Here is a 21,866-nt window from a genome sequence, read left to right as displayed (position 1 = left end):
ATGGGGAACCAGTGAATTCAAGCTTTGCTTTGTTTCTTTCTTTTTGTGAGTGTGTGTGTGTGTGTGTGTGTGTGTGTGTGTGTGTGTGTGTGTGTGCACGCACACGTGCACATACTGGAAATGAATCCAAGGCGCACATGCACACACACACACACACACACACACACACACAAATCTCAAAGCTAAACTTATGCTCTACCACTGAGTTACATCCCCTAGACCTGCTTTGCTTCTTTCTCAGGGCCCCTGCATCTGCACAAGACCCAACCCCAACCCCCATCCTAGCCTCTTGGCCCTGCCTCTCCAGGTTGATATTTGCTCCTCAGTAAAGGAAAGTTCTTTCTGTTCCCCAATTCAATCTCTCTACTTACTTGTCTTTATGTATTGGGGAGGTGTGGCCACAGAGAACCACCTAAAATTCATCTCACACACTATTATTTAAGAGGTTCTTCCAATTGTTAATGCTTGGGCTGAGCTTGTAATTTTTTCAGTTCAATCCTTATCTTCATGGTAATTTTCTCTTGGGAAAAAGTTTGAGTTGTGGTTTTACAGCTTTTGTTGTCAGGTTTAAACTTGAGACACACAGAATTCTTTATAAATTTTGGTTCAATTTGTACTTTGCATGGATAATACACATTTATCCTTTTCATGTATGGGAACACCTGTACCCTGCAGACTGTTAGATTCAAAGAGGTGGCTCAGAGGATAATGTCTCTTCAGGGGCTCCATCCTGTATTTCCTGAGATGTGAGTCAAGGAAGCACCTATGCTTTCCCTTGATGTGTCACTTTATGTTATCATAGAGACCAAATTTAGGGATAAAAGGAGAACATGGTGATCCATTGTAGTAATTCAGTGTTGTGCTGCTCTTTTGTGGAAAACACAAAAGACAGAGCAAGTTGGAAAATGTTTAGATACCTCATAAAAACACTATCCTGCAGCTCAATGAGAACAAGGAAAACTCAGATCATGTTTGTTTTCACCATGAACATGGAGATGTAAATGTAGTCTATCTTTAATACTACCCATCCCCACCAGTAGTAGAGGTAGTAGCGAGTGTCTGAAATTGTACACTTGAAGGGCAATGTTCTTTCCTCCAATGTGATTTATGTTTATTGGTCACAAGTAGGGAATACAGCTTAACAGGGAACACACTCAAATCCACTAATGCCTTCTGTCCAGAAGATAAAACTTAAACAAGTTTCATGTGTTATTATAGAAATGCAAAATTCCCTCACCCTGAAGAACACTGACCATTTCTTAAGGAAAATCTGGTAAAGACAAATATGAGAACAAAGCAAAAAATATTAAAGTATTTTTATGACCCTCTGGTGTGGCAGAAGGCCCCTCCTGGGATAGGCGGCTCCTAGAAGAGGTTTCTGGATCCAACAGGGACAGAAACAGCTTCTTTTCTAAACATCTTCACGTTTACTATCTCCTTCCCTGATGACTGTGAATGTTCAGAGAATAGAGGGCCCTGACTTTCTTGATAAAATAAAGTATTGTAGGTATTTCAGGGAAGGTTTGGTTGATTTTTGGTTTGTTTGGTTTCATTAAGTCCTCAGAAGTGTACAAACCTCCATTTGGGACACCATGGCCCCAAAGAGACACCAAGGAGAATCGACAACATCTTTTCCAATTTTGTTAAAATTGGCTCTCCAGACCCCAGCTTATTTCTAGACTTACTGAAACTGAATCTCAGGGGTGGAACCTAGAATTCAAGTGCCTCCAGAGTCTCCTAGGCACACTGATCTTTAAGAAACACAGGATATTTTCTGGAAAGCTTTATTCTTTCAATCCCTACAATCAGATTTCTCTTTCTTCCTCCCTGAACTTCTACCCACCACAGTGAGATACTTCCAATGGTCCCTCTACTTAAATCTGTCTTTCAGACCATTAGTAACTCCACATTGGCAAATTCGGTCAATTTGGGGGCCTGTTTGACTTGACCATTGACTATGTTGGGCACTCTTTTCTTCTTGGAACACTCTCTCCTGGATCACTTGCTCTTCTGTGCCTCCCTCACTGACCTCCTCCTTCACTGACCAGCTGCCTCTCCCAACCTCTAAATGCTGCATTCTTTTCCTCTTTCCTATGACTTCTTCCTCAGGTAACCTCCTTCAGTGTCATGTGCTACTACATACTGGAATCCCAATTCTGGCACACTAACAGATTTATCAGCATCTAATCACTCATATGCCTCAGACATCTCAATCTTAACTGCCCAAAGGAGAACAATTAGTCAAAACTCCTTGCACAAACATGTTCTTTTCATAATTATCTGTCAGTAAATGTCAGTGTCCCAATTGCTTAGTCAAAAATCAATATGTCTTTGTTTTCTTCATATCACACATTCAAGCCATCAAGTTACCTCTTCCATCTTCCAAACACATCTTGCATCCAAAAATTAGGCATGATTCTCCCTATGATGACTCCAGGTGAAGTGATTGTTATATATTCCACTAACCTCCAGCTGGTCTCCCCTTAACCCTGTGGTCAACAGCAACTAGGAGGATCCTTTTAAGATTTACATGAGATTGTTTAATGCCTCACTCCAATCCCACCACATTTGCTCTCTAGTTCTTTGAGAACAAATGACACAGTCCTTACCAGGACTGAGGCTATCACAATCTCTCTCTTTCCTCTACTGCAATCTACACTGCAGCTACTGGCTTCTGTGCTCTCCGTTTTATTTTATTTTATTTTATTTTATTTTATTGTAAACAAATGGATACATGTTGTTTCTCTGTTGTACATGGCGTAAAGGCATACCATTTGTGTAATCATAAATTTACATAGAGTAATGTTGTTTGATTCATCCTGTTATTTTTTCCCTTCCCCCCACCCCTCCCACCCCTCTTTTCCTTCTATACAGAGCTTCCTGCCTCCATACTTGCCCCCCTCCCTAACCCTAACTCTAAACCTAACACTAACCCTTCCCTCCCCCCATTATGTGTCATCATCCACTTATTAGCGATATCATTCGTCCTTTGGCTTTTTGAGATTGGCTTATCTCACTTAGCATGATATTCTCCAATTTCATCCATTTGCCTGCAAATGCCATAATTTTATCATTCTTTATGGCTGAGTAATATTCCATTGTATATATATACCACAGTTTCTTTATCCACTCATCAATTGAAGGGCATCTAGGTTGGTTCCACAGTCTGCCTATTGTGAATTGAGCAGCTATGAACATTGATGTGGCTGTATCTCTGTAGTATGCTGATTTTAAGTCCTTTGGGTATAGGCCAAGGAGTGGGATAGCTGGGTCAAATGGAGGGTCCATTCCAAGTTTTCTAAGGAATCTCCACACTGCTTTCCAGAGTGGCTGCACTAATTTGCAGTCCCACCAGCAATGTATGAGTGTACCTTTCTTCCCACATCCTCGCCAACACCTGTTGTTGCTCGTATTCTTGATAATCGCCATTCTAATTGGGGTGAGATGGAATCTTAGGGTGGTTTTGATTTGCATTTCTCTTATTACTAGAGATGTTGAGCATTTTTCCATATGTTTGTTGATTGCTTGTGGATCTTCTTCTGTGAAGTGTGTAGTCATTTCCTTAGCCCATTTGTCGACTGGATTATTTGAATTCTTGGAGTAGAGTTTTTTGAGTTCTTTATAGATTCTGGAGATTAGTGCTCTATCTGAAGTATGATTGGCAAAGATATTCTCCCACTCTGTAGGCTCTTTCTTCGCATTGCTGATAGTTTCCTTTGCTGAGAGAAAGCTTTTTAGTTTGAATCTATCCCAGTTATTGACTCTTGCTTTTATTTCTTGTGCTATGGGAGTCCTGTTAAGGAAGTCTGGTCCTAAGTCGACATGTTGAAGATCTGGACCTACTTTTTCTTCTATAATCTGCAGGGTCTCTGGTCTGATTCCGAGGTCCTTAATCCATTTTGAGTTTAGTTTCGTGCATGGTGAGAGATATGGGTTTAGTTTCATTCTGTTGCATATGGATTTCCAATTCTCCCAGCACCATTTGTTGAAGAGGCTATCTTTTCTCCATTGCATATTTTTGGCCCCTTTGTCTAGTATGAGAAAATTGTATTTATTTGGGTTTGTGTCCATGTCCTCTATTCTGTACCATTGATCTACCTGTCTATTTTGGTACCAATACCATGCCGTTTTTGTTACTATTGCTTTGTAGTAGAGTTGAAGATCTGGTATTGCAATACCCCCTGTTTCACTCTTCCTGCTAAGGATTGCTTAGCTATTCTGGGTTTCTTATTCTTCCAGATGAATTTCATAATTGCTTGCTCTATTTCTGTAAGGTACGTCATTGGGATTTTAATTGGAATTGCATTGAATCTGTATAGCACTTTAGGTAGTATGGCCATTTTGACAATATTAATTCTTCCTATCCAAGAACATGGAAGATCTTTCCATCTTCTAAGGTGTTCTTTAATTTCTTTCTTTAGTGTTGTATAGTTCTCATTGTAGAGGTCTTTCACCTCTTTTGTGAGATTGATTCCCAAGGATTTTATTTTTTTCGAAGCTATTGTGAATGGGGTACTTTTCCTAATTTCTCTTTCTGAAGATTCATCACTTATGTATAAAAATGCATTGGATTTATGAACATTGATCTTGTAACCTGCTACTTTACTGAATTCACTTATGAGTTCTAAGAGTTTTCTGGTGGAATTTCCAGGTTCCTCTAAATATATAATCATGTCATCAGCGAACAGGGATAGTTTGAGTTCTTCTTTTCCAATTCGTATCCCTTTAATTTCTTTGGTTTGTCTAATTGCTCTGGCTAGAGTCTCAAGAACGATGTTGAATAGAAGTGGTGAAAGAGGGCATCCCTGCCTTGTTCCAGTTTTTAGGGGGGAATGCTTTCAGTTTTTCACCATTTAGAATGATATTAGCCATGGGCTTAGCATAAATGGCCTTTACAATGTTAAGGAATGTTCCCACTATCCCTATTTTTTCTAGTGTTTTGAGCATGAAGGGGTGCTGTATTTTATCAAATGCTTTTTCTGCATCTATTGAAATAATCATGTGATTCTTGACTTTAAGTCTATTGATATGGTGAACTCCTCAAACTTTTGTATTTGTTCCGCCTAAAAATGAACCTCCCAAGGTTGTCACCTGTTCTAGTTCCCTTATTTTCTTCAGGTGTGTCTCCAAAGTCTCTTTACTGTGGCCTTCTTCCACCAGTCTGCCCCCACTCCTCTATTTCATCCATTTCTTTCCCTACTCTCTGATTATTCCATATGATCCTTTCCTCCACTTATTTACTGTTACTCACCCATAAAAATGTAAGCTCCAGGAGGGCAGGGACCTTCATACACTGGTTATACTCCCCAGATATGGAAGAGTATCTGCACATAATCATTATCCAGATGTTTGGAGATAAATTAAATTTGGCCATGTTTACATTTTTATTATTAATATTCAAGAGAACAGTAAATGGTAATAGGGTAATCAATAAACAAATCCCTGGTATTACATGCTGGTGATCTGCAGAGTAGTTCCCAGATTAGCAGCATCAGAATTGCTTGGGAGCTTGTTAGAGATGCACATTCTTTGGTTTCATCCCACATATATGCACTGAATCAAACTCTGGGACTGGGGCCCAACAACTGTGTTAATCAGACTTCCAGGTTGATTAGCGGAACCAGTGGGAACCATTAGTGGAGCAAGCAAGTGTTGTCTTCCCAGGGTGATACTATAAACCAGTTCAAGTGTACTAACCGGTAGACATACCTTCAGACTCTAATAGTGGGTAACTCTGCTGCTTTTCACCTCCTGACATCTATTATTTGTAGACCCTCTGCTAGGTGCTAGTACTGCAAAGAATTTGTATTGTAGCTGTGCAGAAAAAGCAAGGAGCCTGACTTCACTGGGTCCCAGTATAGCTTTGTGGAGTAATGAGAGATAAAATCAGAATATAACTGATCAGATTTTGAAGGTCATTGATAATAATAGACTCAGGAGGCCATGATGTACTGTAGTGAGTGAAATGGCCTTTTGTGATCCAATAGTTGGATGAAAAGAAATGTGTAAAAGTACAGAATATTGATGCAGTGGGTTCATTGGTTTTGATGTCATTTGAATTGAATTAGTTCATGACTTTCCATAACCAAATTATTCCACATAGAATAGCCAGGGTCATAACTCAGTCTTTCAACTTACATAAGATTGTCAGTATGCCTCCAACAAAGCAAAAAGGGAGGTTGAAATGAGGACTTGGCTAACTTGTCATTCATATGTGTACGGTATCTTCTTTATTTGTACGACCCTCTGATAGTAGGACAAATGACACATTACTGAATTATGTAACATGGGCAGATTGAATTAGTTTTCATTTCTAACTTGGGAGAAAAAAAAAATGACTTACCTAAGTGCAGCTTTGTTTTCTTTTTAACTTAAATGAAGTTCTTCATTTGGCCAATAAATATTTATCTCTAAAACTGCTATAAAATAATATTTAAGAAAATAAGTCTGTTTATAAATACAGTAATCACATTTTTTAAACTTAAAACCACATTTCTCTTGCTCTTTTACTCAAAAAAAGAGGAAATAAAAACAAAGCATCTTTGTCAGATTTAATATAATTAAAAGATGCTTACTTGTATAGATTCATCTAACTTATTAGAGCACTGAACATGAGCATACTTTCTGCCCTTGCCCTTTCAGTAGGCAGAGAAATCCAGGTGGAACCCAAAACAAATTTAAATGTACAACCAGTATGAATTTGGAAGTTTCCTGGTTGGCATTGTATTATGGTTTTGCATATAGTTAGGTGTTCCCCAAAATGTGGAAAGTGGTCCTCTTGAGCAGCAGCATGAGAATCACCCAAGAATTTGTTAGAGATGCACATTCTTGGGCTCCATCCTAAACCCACTGGATCAAACGCTGGGGTTGGGGACCAACAATCTGTGTTAATGAGCCAAAGGATGAAGAGGGTTGTGGTGAAGGAAGTCATTCTACAACAGGTCTCCATCTCACCCATATGAAATCCACTTTGAGGTACCACTTAAAAATCTACTTTGAGTTAGCTGTGAGAAGAGAATTTTGGAGGGCAGTATAAAATATGCTGAACTGAACAAAAGTAGACTATTTTCTAAGTCTGTTGCCATCTGACCCTAAACAAATTACTAAACTGTAATCTCAACATTATTTTTCTAAATTGAAATGTTGACCATAACTCAAAGATATTATAAAGATCTAATGAGGATGGATGTCAAAGCACTTTGGAAAACTCTAATAACCACAATTATATCAATTAATCAATAAAGTAATATTGAGATGTTAAATTGCTTAGTATCTCACTGCTTGTCATCTTTTCAAAAGAATTGGTGAATGCTTAGTTTATTACACACAGCACAGAATAAGCTCCCCAAAGTATGGGGTTTATAAATAGACTAGGAATTTTTTTTTTTTTATTTGAAAACCAAAGGCAGGCTGAAAGATTAGTGGACAGGTGCTCTAAAAATAATCACTTGCATCCTGGACATGTAGGTGATGTCTCTGGGCCAAAAGTTGTCATCATTTCTGGCCAGGAGTGAAAGAAGAGCGTATAGCAGCTGTGCAGCTTGTTTTTAGGTTAGCAATCCCTTGAATGTTGTACGTAGCATTGCTTGTTATATCCCATTGACTTGATTTTAGTCACATGTTCACCCCTTGTAGAAAAGGAGGTGGGAAACATTGTTAGCTAGGGAGTACTGTGTCTAACTGGTGAGTAATGCAAGAAGAAATAAGGGAAGCCTGGTGCACTGGTGTATGCCTGTAATCCCAGGGGCTCAGGAGGCTGAGGCAGGAGGATTGTGATTTCAAAGCCAGCCTCAGCAAAAAAGCAAGGTGCTAACAACTCAGTGAGACCCTGCCTCTAAATAAAATACAGAATAGAGCTGGGGATGTGGTTCAGTGGTTAAAATCCCCTGAGTTCAATCTCTGGTATAAATAAATAAATAAGGGAAAATAAAGGGGAAAGATATGCAGTACCAACAAATTAAATGTGTTTAACAATTAAAATATGCTAAGATGCGCTTATAGTTTGATTTGTAATAATTGGCCACCTTGATGCCAAATAGCAGGTAATAAAGCTTTTCAGTGGCCCCATGTGGCTTATAGGTCTATATTCTGTCGCTGGTAATTCATATTGATGAAATTTTCATCTATGATAGTCTATGGAGATATGTTTTCAGTCTGTGGGGTTTGCTAGTCATTATTTATCAGTTATCCTTCCATTTGATAGTAAACTTTGGTTGTGATTATTTTCATGTTTTGAAATATTTGACCACCACTGTCTGTTCTTCTATTGATGAGCAATATACCTAAATCTTCAGGATTACAAGATTAGAAGAGAATATATATATATATATATTTTTTTTTTTTTTGTAAAATTGTCAATAGCATGTCTTTGGGATGCAATTCTGGGTTTGCATTAATAGATGGAAGTTAGCGTACAGTAATTTTAGAAATTGCTTTGATAGTATGATAAAGTAAGAAATATATATTTGGCTATTGTCCCCCTATTCCTGGAAAACATGTCAAAATTTTGTAGCTAGTGGTACTAATAAAATCTTTTGTCCTGATATTTTGTTTTTGACCTCTGGCATTTGGCATGGAGCTCCTGAAACTCTTGGAGTTTCCAAATGAAGGTGATAGGGTGCATCTTATTCTAATAAGACACTCTCAGCAGTCTCAGAATAGGGACTGGTTGCTAGGAGAAACAATCTTGTGATTAGAGGGTTAGAACGTTTAGCCTGGCCCCACAACCTCAAGGGTGAGGAGAAGGATTAAAATTGAGTTAAAGCCAGGCACCATAGTGCATGCCTATAATCACAGCTTCTTGGGAGACTGAGACAGAAGAATCCCAAGTTCAAGGCCAGCCTTAGCAATTTAGCAACTAAGTGAGACACTGTCTTGAAATAAAAATAAATAAATAAATAAATAAGTATCTGAGAGTATGGTTCAGTGGTAAAGTGCCTTCAGGTTTAATTCCCAGTACAAAAAAAAAAAAAAAAAAAAGTTGATACCCATGGCAGATTGGTAGATCATTATAACCAATCATGCCTACATAATGAATCCTCCATTAAAAACCTGAAAGGATGAAGTTTGGGCAGCTCTAGATAGCTGAATATGTGGCAGTTCCTGGGGATAGCATGCCAGGAGAAGGTATGTATGAAAGATTCTCTCATATCTCATTATGCTTCTCTTCATCTGGCTGTTCATTTCTGTTCTTTAGGATGTCATTCATATTAGATAAACATAAGTAAAGTACTTCCCTGAGTTCTGTGAGCAGCTATACCAATTTAATTGAACCCAAAGTGGATGGTGGGAACCTGGATTTACATAGCTGACCAGAGAGAAGTTTGGGTGGCAGCTGTTACCTGTGATTGACATCTGATGTTTGGGACAGTCTATGAGACTAAATCCTCAACTTGTAGGATCTGATGCTATCTTGGAGTAGATTGTGCCAAAATTGAATTAAATTATAGGATACTCATCTGGTATCTCTTGGAGGATTGTTCAGTTGATGTGTAGGGGAAAATTCCCACACATCTGGTGTCAGAATTGTTTTGTTGAGTGATGTATGAGAATAGATGGATAAACACTATCTTCTGATATTTTTTTTAACTGTGTAATTTCTTTATGATTATTATAACCTTCTCAGTTAAAAATTTCTGAAGGACAAGACTCATAGCAAAATAATCTCAAACTCTCCTGTTTTAAGTGTGACAGAGTCCAGGTAATTATTTTACTTGGTCATTTATTTAGCACACCTGCTAGTGCTGTGATGTCTAAGTGCTATGATAGATGTTGGAGTACATACAAATGAAGGAAGATACTCTTTGAAGGGTTTTTTGGCATATCCACAGGGACATGTTTAGCAAAGCTAGACACGCTGGTTTGCACCTTGAGAAGGTGACCTAGCACAGAGACAAGTATTTGGTTGTCTGGATTATTAGTGGTGGGTGAAATTCTAGTGGTTGATGGAGTTTTCCACAGGAAAGTGAAAGAAAAGCTAGAATAAAAACTTATTCCTGATTCAGGATCACAAGAAGGAAAGAAGAAGACTCAGATCTCATTGTGGTAAGAGACAGTTTCAGGGAATACCAGGGTGGGGAGAATAAGATTTAAAATGTCAAGTGCTACAGGAACTGCTCATAAGATAAAAACCAAGCAAAATCATGACATCCCAGCTTGTGGAGGCCATCAGTAGTTCTCACAGAGAAATTGCACCTAAAGGTTTGCAGTGGAAGCAAGGTTGCAGTTGCTTGAATGAGAAAGAGAAATTAGAGGTGGCTAATGGAGAAAGAATGGCGGTGGAATTAATCTGTTAAAACCGGGGCTCCTGAATTGATTTGTTTATGGTGTTTAACAAGCAGAGTTGCCTGCTTGGATGAATTTATGTTGGCACAGATGCTAGTTAAGATTGAGACACCTTTCTATTTATTACATTGCTTGTATAATTCCCAATGTGGGTGTGTTTTGGTTTTTTATGTTTGCCATGCAGATGTACCTTTTCATTAAGATGACAAAATAATTTTTTGAGGGCAGCATCACTTGTTATGGTAGTTAGTCATTTCCTAATTGTGGAAATTCCTGTATCTAATGATGTTTCTGTTGATTTGAACAGCTGGCTGCCTTGTTGTTGCTTCTTTGCCGAAAGGTGAATTGGGAATTCTCCATTAGTAGTCACAAGATTGCTGTCAGGATTTCACAAGCTCTTCCATAGTTATGCTGATTATAATATGAGCATTATTTGGACAGATTTTGGGTATCTATAAGGTTTGATAGACTATTGTATTCCAAATTACACTTCAAATGAATGACACCTCAGAAATTGGCCTCATTAGGATTCATTTTTAATGGGCCTCTCTTAGAACTGACTTATTTTAGACAATAGGAGGTTCACTTTAAATGCTGTACCTACATGCAGTATTCAGTGTATCTATAAACCTTAATCGCTTTAAATGTTTCATACTGATTGCCCGAAATGCTTGCATTAAGAGAGGTAAAAGGCAAACTTTCTGAAATGTATTTTTAAAATGATTCTAATTTGCAGGAATTTTAGCCAAGGAACAGATGTCTCTTTAATGCTGTACCTTTTGTAAAATTTTAAAAACATATAAATGTGCCTTGGTATAACTTGGTGTTCCTTGCATCCTTAATCCCAGCTTTGGTGAAATGCTTTTTATCAGAACATGCACAAGGGCAGGAAGAAAGGGGTTCATTTTTTTCAAATACCAGCTTAGCAGTAGAATAATATAAAGGAAATTGCTTTATTGTGATAGTGTAGATCTGGTTTTCTAAAATTTCATTATAATCCAATGTTTGTGAACATTATTTCTGGGGCTGTATTTCTCCAAATGGCATTCATCATTTAAAAAAGTTCATAGGGAGCATATACTGTTTTAAAATTATAGAAAGTATACAGAATAAAGTTTAATTCATATTACAACACACTGTGTGTTTTTTAAAACCTTTATGTAAACTTTCTCAATTGTGATAAAAGGGATTATGTAGTTTTACATTCAACTTCCATTTGATATCGTATTGAATGTTTTGTTTTATATATTTCTACTTATTAAAGAATTATAATTCTTAAAAAGCATGCTTTATTTTAATAATTTCTTTAATCATTTTGGAAAAAGATACACCCAGGTTTTTCAAATTTCACATATATTTTGAACATCATTTCCTTTAATCTGATTATTTCCTCAGAATAATTTCTAGACCTAAACCACTAGATCAAAGGTACTTTAACATTTTAAATTCACAAAAAGCAAAACCAAACTGCTTTCCTCACCTGTACAATGTAGCTAAAACACATCCTTGTACTTACCCTTTTTTATTACCAATTCAAGCACAGAACAATAATTTTTCTCCCTATGTATGAAGAAATTTGTCTTTTTCCCCTCTGATCTGCCCTCTGCTCATCACACTTACAGATGTGTATTCTACATCTTCTGAAATATTTATGTTTAATTTTCTAATCTATTACACTGTTTAGACTACTATTGTTTCCTTAGAGTAATCTCCAAACAGATGGACAAAGTTCCCACTGGGAATACTATCATCATCTTATAGAATGATAATAATTTCTCATGATTAGCTAATTTTTCTAATTCAGGAGCCAGAAATGATAAATGTATAAGGGGACCTCCTAAGTTCTTTTAGGTAGGGGAGAAATGGTTTCACGTAGCAAAAAGTACACGTGAGCATCATCTTTATTCCCCTCTTACTTCTGTTAACCTTCTTTGTAGTGGGGTAATAAGAAATGCCCAAATATTTAAATAGATAAACTATATTGGGTGTTAGAAACGAGAGTGTTATAGATGAAAAGAAAGCTGAAATGGGGATGGAGAATCCATAAGGTTACTTCTCCATTATTAAGTGGCATAAAATTTGTCTTCATAGTTATTCTTATGAAAAACTGGTTAAAGCTAGTTTAAACAGAATCAGCTTATATTGTTATTTGAAATAGCTTGTAACCTGCAATCCAGTGACGACATTTAACGATTGGATATCCATATTATTTGACATAACAAGGCAAAACAAGACTTGGGAAACTGACTTTTTTTTTTTTTTGGTAGATAATGTGTTGCAAATACTGTTCAGTGACATGAGGAAGAATGTAGGTGAATTTTCTTTTCTAGATTACAGGAGGCTTAGTTTTCACTAACCCAATAATACACATATGAACTTAGTGCCATATAAATTAGTAATGGAAGAAGGGTTAGTCAACTCCATGTGAAACAGTAACTCTGTTTCTCAGGAAATAAGAAAACAGGTAACTCTGAGGCAAATATGAGCAGGAACATGGATTCAAGTTACCCTAAATGACATTTTGAACAGTGGAGGAGGATACATGAACTTTTATGGTTGCAGAACAAAAGTAAAGACATAAACCAGAACATTCACCAAATACATTAGTTGGGGCAGTAGATAGGTGGACTATAGCAAAGTAGGACAATCTCTTCTATGGCTTTCAAATGTTGCTTTACGGCATTCTTGATGTTAAGGCTGGTGCAGGACATAGGAATATATCCTGAGATTTTTTACCTAATAGTCTCAAGAATGTTAGGTCACATACAAAAGTTAAGGTGAATGACTATGAAAAGGCCTAAGATAGCCCAAGAAATTTTTGGCTCTTGACCTACAACATTCCTTCTTTTCACAGTCGTAATGTTGTAGTCAGTCAAGTTGGTCTGCAGGATTGATCTTTAATATAGATGCAGCTTCTTTAGAGAACTTCAGTTCACAAACTGTACATTTAAAATTCTTGGTGTTTGGCAAAAGAAGGAAAATAGGCAATAGCCTCATCCTGTAAAGTGATTTTTTTGAGAAGAGATGTATAGTAATTTGAATAAAGCTATGCATAGTTGCATATATTGATGGGATTTATTGTTACATACATGCACACAATATGATGCACCAATAAAAATGTGTAAAATAAAAAAAAAATACCTGCTAGTCCACAAAAAAATGCTATGCATATTATTTGGCAGGCATGATGATATATACTTTACACCATTTTATCCTTACAACACCTTCATAGCTCAAATCTGATTTATCCCTCTGATAAAGATAAAGAAATTAAGATATTCAAAGCTTAAATAATTTTCCCAGGGGAATATAGCTAGTAAGATCAGACCAGGATTTGAGCCTAAATCTCTTTGAGTCAAAGAACATTTTTGTCATCACTATACTTTTCAGATTCAACCGCTAACTTGAGCTAATCAGAATAACAAAACAACAAATGCAATGGTTTTAGTTCATACTGCTTTCCAGGAACTGTGCTTGATTTTGTTTCTACCTAACTCCAGCTTCATTTGGACTCTGCCCTCCATATTCCTATTCCCAGCCCCCCACTGGCATTTTTTCTGATCTTTAAATGGCACATTTGAGATCTTTGAATATGATGAACCCTTTGCTTGTGATGTTCAAGAGCCTTTGCCCTACATGGTTGCAACCTCCTCTAGCAAGTCTTAGCTAATAACAGTCTTATTTGAGCTCAGTCTTCTTATAGTGACTTCACCTGAAGTAGCTGTCCCTCCCATTTCAGTCTTTCTTATCGTCTGTTGATTTCCCGCACAGCATGTACCTGATCTGAAATCATCTGTTCGTTTGTTTGCTTGTCTCCTTTGTCAGAAAGTACATGCTCCTCCAGGAAGTGGTTTCTCCCTCTTAGTACTGTATTCTGTAGTATTTAGAATAGCCCTTGGCACATCATGAATGTTGAAAACTATTGAATGAAAAATGGGTAAATGACTTTGAAATTTATTTTTACTTGGTAAAAATGTCTTAATAATTTTTTTCAACTGAACATACTTAATAATTAATATCTTCAGTAATGATGAGCATTCTAAATCATGTTTTAGCTTTGATCAGGACACTTAAAACCATAACCATAAATGTTAAAACTTCTGCTTTGGTTTAAACATGCTTAATAGTTTTGTTTGACTAACTCTTCAGTGGTTACCTAAAAATAAATGTTTATTTGTTAGACATAAAATGCATTAGCTAATTATCTGTAACAGAATAATAATTTTTTAGAAGCATAAGATTTTTACCTAGACAAGAACTTAGTATGCCCTGAAATGTTTTATAGTTAGTGTACAGAGACGATTTAGAAAGGAAAATGTTCTTACAGACCCAGGATCAGAAACTCAGGACTAGCCTTTTCCATTCTATCTGATCACCCCTTAAGCTCTCTTCCCCCTTGCTAACCTCAAATTCCAGTAGGAACAGTAGATTATATATATCACTTAATAAAAAAACTATATTTCAGAAGTAAAAATATCAATATTAGTCAAACCTCCCAGTTTATTTCAGATGCATAGAAATAAAACAGTAGGTTTCCTGGGAGCCTTAATGTTGCCCACTAGTCCATTGCTGGCAGCTGTAGTATAGAAGCAGAAGCCTGTGAGCAGGATCTTCAAATAGAAATGGAAGAAGTAGCAGAATCAGAATGAAATGATATCATGAGAAGTTTTACACAGTGAATTTGCTCCAAGTCAGGAAGTGAACTTCTATTACATGTGAACCTCATATTTCAGAAGCCCCAAATTTTAAAACATCAGACTTAATAACCAATGGATTTTTTCTGTACAATTCTCATGTGAAAAAATAATTTGTGATTTTTCAGACATGTTTCTTGAAAATATGGTTCAATTTACACAGATCAGTTTATGTACACATTTCTATAGAATAAGATATACTTTATCTTTCTTCAAAGCCAAAGGTTTATCTTCAAAGGCTAAAAAGAAGCAAATACTGTTTTTTGTATTTATAAGGAAATGAAAGAAAGTAGACATGTCCATAGATGTACATGAAAGCATAGTGAATATGAGGCATTCTATATGAATTAAAAATGAATTTTACCAGAAAAATTAAGTCCTGTATTGTCCACTTTATTCTTATTCTTTTAAAGTTGACAGCAACACATTGGCTCATTTACTTTTATATGGTAGAATACATGGGCTCCAGTATAGATAATATGAAAAAAAGGATTTTTTGGGTAAATTAAAAAAAAAAGGCTGACTCAGTAAAACTTCATTCTCTGCATAGATTTGTTTATAAAAATTATCACATGATAATAAAAGGAAAATAGTATTCATCTTCAAACGACTATGCTTATAAATCACAGAAGCATAAACTCTGAGATCTTTGAGGGACTGAGGGCTTATCTTGTTGAAAATATCCTTTGTAGCACTAGGGATGGAGTCTTAGAATCTGGTGACTATTGTAATGGTGTTTTGTCTTGTTCTGTTGGTGCAGGAATACATGGACTCTAATAAATACATTGAGCATTTGCTAACTCAACTGGAGGAGCAACACAGAAGTCTCTGGAGGTGAGTGGAATTCATGTTCTTGTCTTCCTTGTTTGCTCAGGTAGTTGTTTCTATAGCATTGATAGCGACCATGAGGCAAGAGTTGGAAAAAAGAATTCCCTTCCACTTGGTGCCACAGGCACCTTGGTGTGCAAGAACCCTCAGAGGCTACTTAGAGAATGTTGGTTCTTTAATTAAAGTAAAGGAACAGTGCCAAAAGTTGTCCTTGAGTCGGATCTGCTCAGAGTTAGAAGGATGGTTGGAATCCTGAACTTTGTCAAGGTCAAGGAATTAAAGACATTTTCCCAGGACCTCATGGCAAACTTATAATGTGGTGGGAAATATAATACAAATTCACTGATTCTAAATGACTGAAAGATTAAGATTTTTCTCTAAAAGGTAAAAAATGTCTGCTTAAAATTCTGCTTCTCTTCATCTTAAAGGGAAATATTTCAGGAAATCAGTTGTGTAGTTCTTTGATATCTAGTTTTAGTTTTACCTGGTAGGTGCTGACTCTAGATAAGGAAGGCATGTTAGAAATAGAAATTGATAAAATAGAAGTCATGTTCCCAGGTCACATGTGCATTCCTTGGCATCTCTTGGGAATACACTGGCAAAGATGTTTGATGTCGCTATTTAGCTTTTTAGGGTCCATGTGGTCTGGTTGTCTATAGGTTCTGTTATGAAATTTGATTTTCTTTTCTTAAGCTCCTATAACTCTTGATTTTTGAAATATGCTAGTGCTTAATTACATGATGCTTCACATGATACTAGAATATTTTCATGTAATTACTTTGGTCTGGCTAAGGGTCAGCAAGCCTCTAGCCTCTTGAAGGAGGGTGGTTTCTCTGTACACTGAGATGGTAGAGTAAGTATTTTCTAACCCTGAGACTTTCTTACCAAACCTCATCCAAGTTCATCAGCACTGAACTCCATAATAGGTTACTCCCTCTTCATTCATCTTTCCTAAGTAGTTCTAGCTCTTGGGTAAAAGCACTATATATTTTAATTTGTTTTGCTCATATAGTTTGCCTACTGACTCTGATGATAGTAATAGAAAATATTGTTTGTATATGTAGAAAACCTGCTGATAGAATACAATGGATGTTCAGTTTTTAAGTTTGCCAATAACAGGCACAACATTTTTATATTAACTAATATAGTATTTTCTAGATTTGTTTATGAGAACCATAACCTGGTTTTGATCATTTTCTTTAGTGATCCAGTGTATTAATAAAATCTACAACTATGAATTTATGGTTGTGTGCTTTTCTAATTATATTCTCCATGGATCTATTAGAAAGCATATTTTTAAACTGATATGCAACTGGTATGTAATATTGTATTTCAAATACTTGTATAGAATAGTTTGTTTATTCTATCTTTCAAGAGAAGAATACACAAAAAGATGTCTGTCATCTGATCAAAGAAATTTAGAGTTTAATTTGGTTAGGAAGTGCATTTTAAATATATCATTGTGGAGCAGTAATGGTTTCATGGGCTCTTTGAACTAAATAAAAACTTGCATGAAAAAGACTATTTTTCCTGCTTTCTTGAGGTAGCCAATAAAAACCTTTTGGTCTTCTCAGATATGATTAAATTAAAATCCTATTTCAGGCATGGAGTTAGCCTAACATAAAGTAAGAGCTCAGAATTTTGTGTGCATTCACTTCCATTTTCCTTCAGAAATATTACTGTTGAAGAAGCAAAGCCTTCTATGTGGAGCTAGAGGATCTAATAAAACAGCTCCATTTGAATAACAATAGAGGGCAATAATGACATTTGAATAGTCAGAATAACTACCAGTGAAAAAATGGAAATAGTAGCATTGAAAAGAAAATGAAAACCAATAATAGTAGACTTACATACAATTTATTGAATCGTGAAATTACATTTGATTATGTTTTGCAAACAGATCCTGACTTGATTGACTTAAAGTGACAGGGTTTAAGATGGTTATTACAATATCATAACTGTAGCTGTAGCCAAATTGTTTTTGGTGAGTGATGAGGAGTAGCATGGAAAATTCTTTCTGGTTATAATTAAGTTATGTAAATGCATCATTCATGAGTTAGTGTAGAATCCATGATATGCAGAGGATCATGAGAATAACATACCATATACATAAAAACAACTAGATTGACTGAAGTTAAACAAATGTTCCCATACAGCAGTGTGACTTCTCTGATTTTATTATACTTATGATTTTTGGTTATCCTGGAGGGTGCTATTTGTTGTTGCTGCTAATATTAAATGATGAGCTTCCATTTACACTTGAACTAACTCATACCTCATGAGATAAGTTCTGAATATATTTAGATCATTCAGTAATAACTATGATCAGCATTATGTTATGGCTGCCCCTTTTGAGGATTGATCAAAATCACGGTGGACATAAAACATGTTCTTATTGCCACTTACTGAATGATAAGAGTTGGAAAAATGATAGAGGATTGGGTACAAGAATTACAAAAGTTTCCATATCTTCATGGGGGGTAACTAATCTTTACATTTTAGTTGTTTCTCAAAGCTTAACCATCTGCTGTAACAAAAATATATTGTAATCACATTCTAGTTAACTGGTTATTTGGGGGTCCTGTTTAGTATTCTACTGAAATAGACCTATAATCTATCTCTGAGTTTTCAATGTGCAAAAGAATTTGTAGAGTTTAAATATAGATATCCAGCAATGAGCAGTCATTTAGCTCAATTCTTTTGATACCAACATTTTTTCTGAAGAGGTAAACTTATAAGAATTTCTTTAATGAAAAGGACAAAGTCAGAATCTAGAATTGAATCTAAACTCACCCAGATTTACAGTTAAGTCTTAATTTACTCTGCATCTCTCTGCTTGATTTAAATAAACAAAAAATCCTTACGACATATACACTAGTGTTTAAACACAATCACCATTTCCTGCATCTTTATTGGCTCTGATATGGAAACTTGGTATTAGGAGATGATTGCTTTGCTCTTGATGATTTTCCTATCATGTGTTGCTATTTCTGATTTGGTTAAATATATCTGTGACTGACAGGGAAGATTGAAGAAAAAACTGCTGAGAATATCTTTCCCCTAACATTTGATAAAAATCTTTATCCATTTGCAGCCTCAAATTAAGAGTTTAGAATAAACACAGACAGTTGGAAAATACAAATCAAATTCATGAATATTTATGGCATTTTAATTATTCTTTCATGCCATGTGTGAAACTATATATGAAAAAATGGAAGCAACATCATACCATAAAAATGAAAAGAGGACTGGCCTGGAAATTTTGGGGACTTGTACTTCTGTCCCAGCCTGTCCAAATTAGCAGTTGATTAATATCTCTGTGACTGAGTTCCTTATCTTTAAAATGAAGGTGGTAATATAGCTACTATTTGAGATTACTGATTGCTGAAATTACACGAACCATAATGTCTAGAATAGTGTGTTGAATTTATTGGCCATATAAGGATGTATGTTTCTGATAATACTTAAACATTGTGAATTGATACTACATAATGTGTGTGTGTGTGTGTATGTATCATAGAAAACCTAAAAAGAACAAAGTAGACATGACTACAAAAAATGCCTAACAACCTTTCAGTAACTTACTCAGATAATGTCAATGTATTTATTTCAGATCTTCATAAGTCATATTGGAGCCTATAAGTTAATAAGGTGTAAGGAGATCTGCATGATCAAAATCACATGACTATTTGGTGAATGCAGAGTGCTAACTGCCAACCCACAGATTCTAGATGACCTAAGTCCCATATGAACAAGGTGTATCTGGGCTAGGTTTTCTCAGGCAAGGCACTGTTGACATTTGAAGACAGACAATTCTTAGTCATGGAGATAGGTTGCCCTGTGCACTGCAGGATGTTTAGGATCATCCCTAGCTTTTATCCGATATCTGCCAGTACTATCCCCAACTTGTGACAACCAAAAATGTCTCCAGATATTTTCTAAATATTCCCTGGAGGGCAACATCATTTCTTCTCCCCATAGAGAATCAGCAATCTAAATAATCTATGCAAGTGTTTTCCTAAGCGTATTCCAAGAAACACTAATACCCTGGGTCACTGTGTGATAGATATTTTGAGAAAAGTGAAAGTATACTGTGGCCAAATTTGAAAAAAAATACTAAATAAAACCAGGTTTTAAACTTTTAAATTCCGAACTTGTCAGAGCCATTAATATTGTTAATATGTGCTATATATGTATATATAAACATGATATAACATATAATTTTGACTTTTTAAAAAGTCCTCAAATACTATATATTTTGGAATATTACCTGTGACCAAGGTTCCAGGAGCATGCCTTGGGAAATGGTGGTCTATATACTTGATATCCAAATGTAGATGACCTTCCTTTCTCTTCCCCTTCCTCACAAGTCCTGGACTAGGTGATGTGGTGAATAGGCACCTATCTGTGTAAGGAGTCTAGCTCATCAGTCCAAGGAAGGGCAATATCTGGAAAAGCTAGTCCTGAGTTTTTCACCACCTCCCAGAAGGGTAACTCAGACCTCTAAGAATCTGTAAACTATTGAAAACAACTCTAGGGAAGCACTTAACTCTTGCTTCCCAGTGGGGAGGAGAGTGTCCCAGTGTCATTGGGGGAGTAAAATACTTAATTGAAAAACATGTACAGGTTTCTGATTGGAAGAAGAAACCATAAGGATCATTCCTTCCACCAATAAAATGACTTTAACATATCCAGAATTCTTTAAAAATAAAATTTCACTTTTGCTTTCTGGGTTTACAGGTGATTCTTGTTCTAAGGAAAGAAATAGCTAAAATGGGTAAAAACTTTTCTTTCTTCCTCATGATGATTTGAATGTTACTTACTTAAATATAATAAACAGTGAAATAATATGATCCTTACTCCATACAGATTATCCATATTTTTGATATATTTATACATTTTGAGGGTGGAGGTTATTGGTATTTCCAGCATTCCTCTTGGGAAAGAATTCCCTTTCACACTGTAAAAATAATATCACTTTTACCCCCAACACACATGTGTTTGTATATAAAAGAGTGATATTAAAATTGCCTGCTGAGAGTTCACATGCATACTCCTGATGAAAAAAAAAATGGTTGATAATGTGCTATCTGGAAATTGTGAAAAATCAGAGGTAAGAAACAAAAGCAGATACACCCCGAGTAGCATCAGGCTCAGAGTTTCACAGAGATTTACCTTCTGGATCGGAGGATGGTATTATCCAAGCTTCTAAAGAATTAGCACGCCTTTATCCTCATGGGGTTAATTTATGTAGACTAAGGAGATGCCAAGTATTAAACAGGTTGCTTGTGTTGTAATCAGAGGCCTCCGCTGGGAGATCTTAATTGGCAACAAGTAAAATTGCTCTGCATGAATTCTTAATGGTGGACACTGAATAAAATAAGAAGTATGATTTGTTTAAATCCCTTCAAGAGAAAAAAGGGCTATCTCTAGGGGTTAGAATGTGTAGCAAACAAAGAGAGAACTCAGTGCTCTGTAATAGCAATAAAAGCTCTGAAAGCAAAACGTCATGCTATGCCTACTCACTCTGCATCCCTGTCTCTCTCCACTGGGGTCAAAGGAGACCAGGGTTAGCAAGCTTTACATTATCTTCCCTGCCTCTCAACCCTTGGGCTGAATTTTTAAATGATGGCTGTATTCTCTGCAAAGCACAAGCCCCAGGGCCACCCTGGGAACTCATCAATGTCATTCCCCAATTACCCACCAGGGGTTGTTTCAGAGATGCAGACAGTCCCAGACCCCTGCCAGGATGAGTCTGGTCTCTAAGTCATGCCCTCTGCCCAGCACAAAGGAGAATAAATCAAGGCTGTGGAAATTGGGCGTTGGCACATACTTCAGTGGTTATATCATCCCTTGGCAGTGGAAGGGAGGGTAAGGGCTAAGTGTACAACAAGGGATATTTCCCATGGACCACCAGTTCTGCTTTAGAGGAGCAAAGGTGTGTTTGGGCTTCTGTTCATGTTCCTGAAATCCCTGATGATATAATATCACTCTCTTTCAGCAGCTGTTTTACAGTGGAAAGGGACTAGTGGAACTAAGTCCAGAAAGGCATCTGGACGA

At 36.3% G+C, this 21,866-nt stretch overlaps 1 protein-coding gene across 10 annotated transcripts in view; it reads left to right on the top strand.

Annotated features, from left to right (window-relative positions):
* Window positions 1-21,866, top strand: part of NCKAP5 (NCK associated protein 5) — a 1,127,143-nt gene that overhangs the window by 394,607 nt on the left and 710,670 nt on the right. For all 10 annotated transcript variants that reach the window (XM_079135590.1, XM_079135586.1, XM_079135591.1 and 7 more), the window contains one exon: window positions 15,739-15,812. In XM_079135590.1, coding sequence (XP_078991716.1) covers window positions 15,739-15,812 — 74 coding nt within the window. The remainder of the gene's footprint in view (window positions 1-15,738; window positions 15,813-21,866) is intronic.

This window comes from Sciurus vulgaris (assembly GCF_902686455.1).
Source record: "Sciurus vulgaris genome assembly, chromosome: 3".
In the NCBI taxonomy this organism is placed as follows: domain Eukaryota; kingdom Metazoa; phylum Chordata; class Mammalia; order Rodentia; family Sciuridae; genus Sciurus; species Sciurus vulgaris.
The sequence above is the reverse complement of the archived record's forward strand: the minus strand, read 5'-3'. Positions and strand labels throughout refer to the sequence as shown.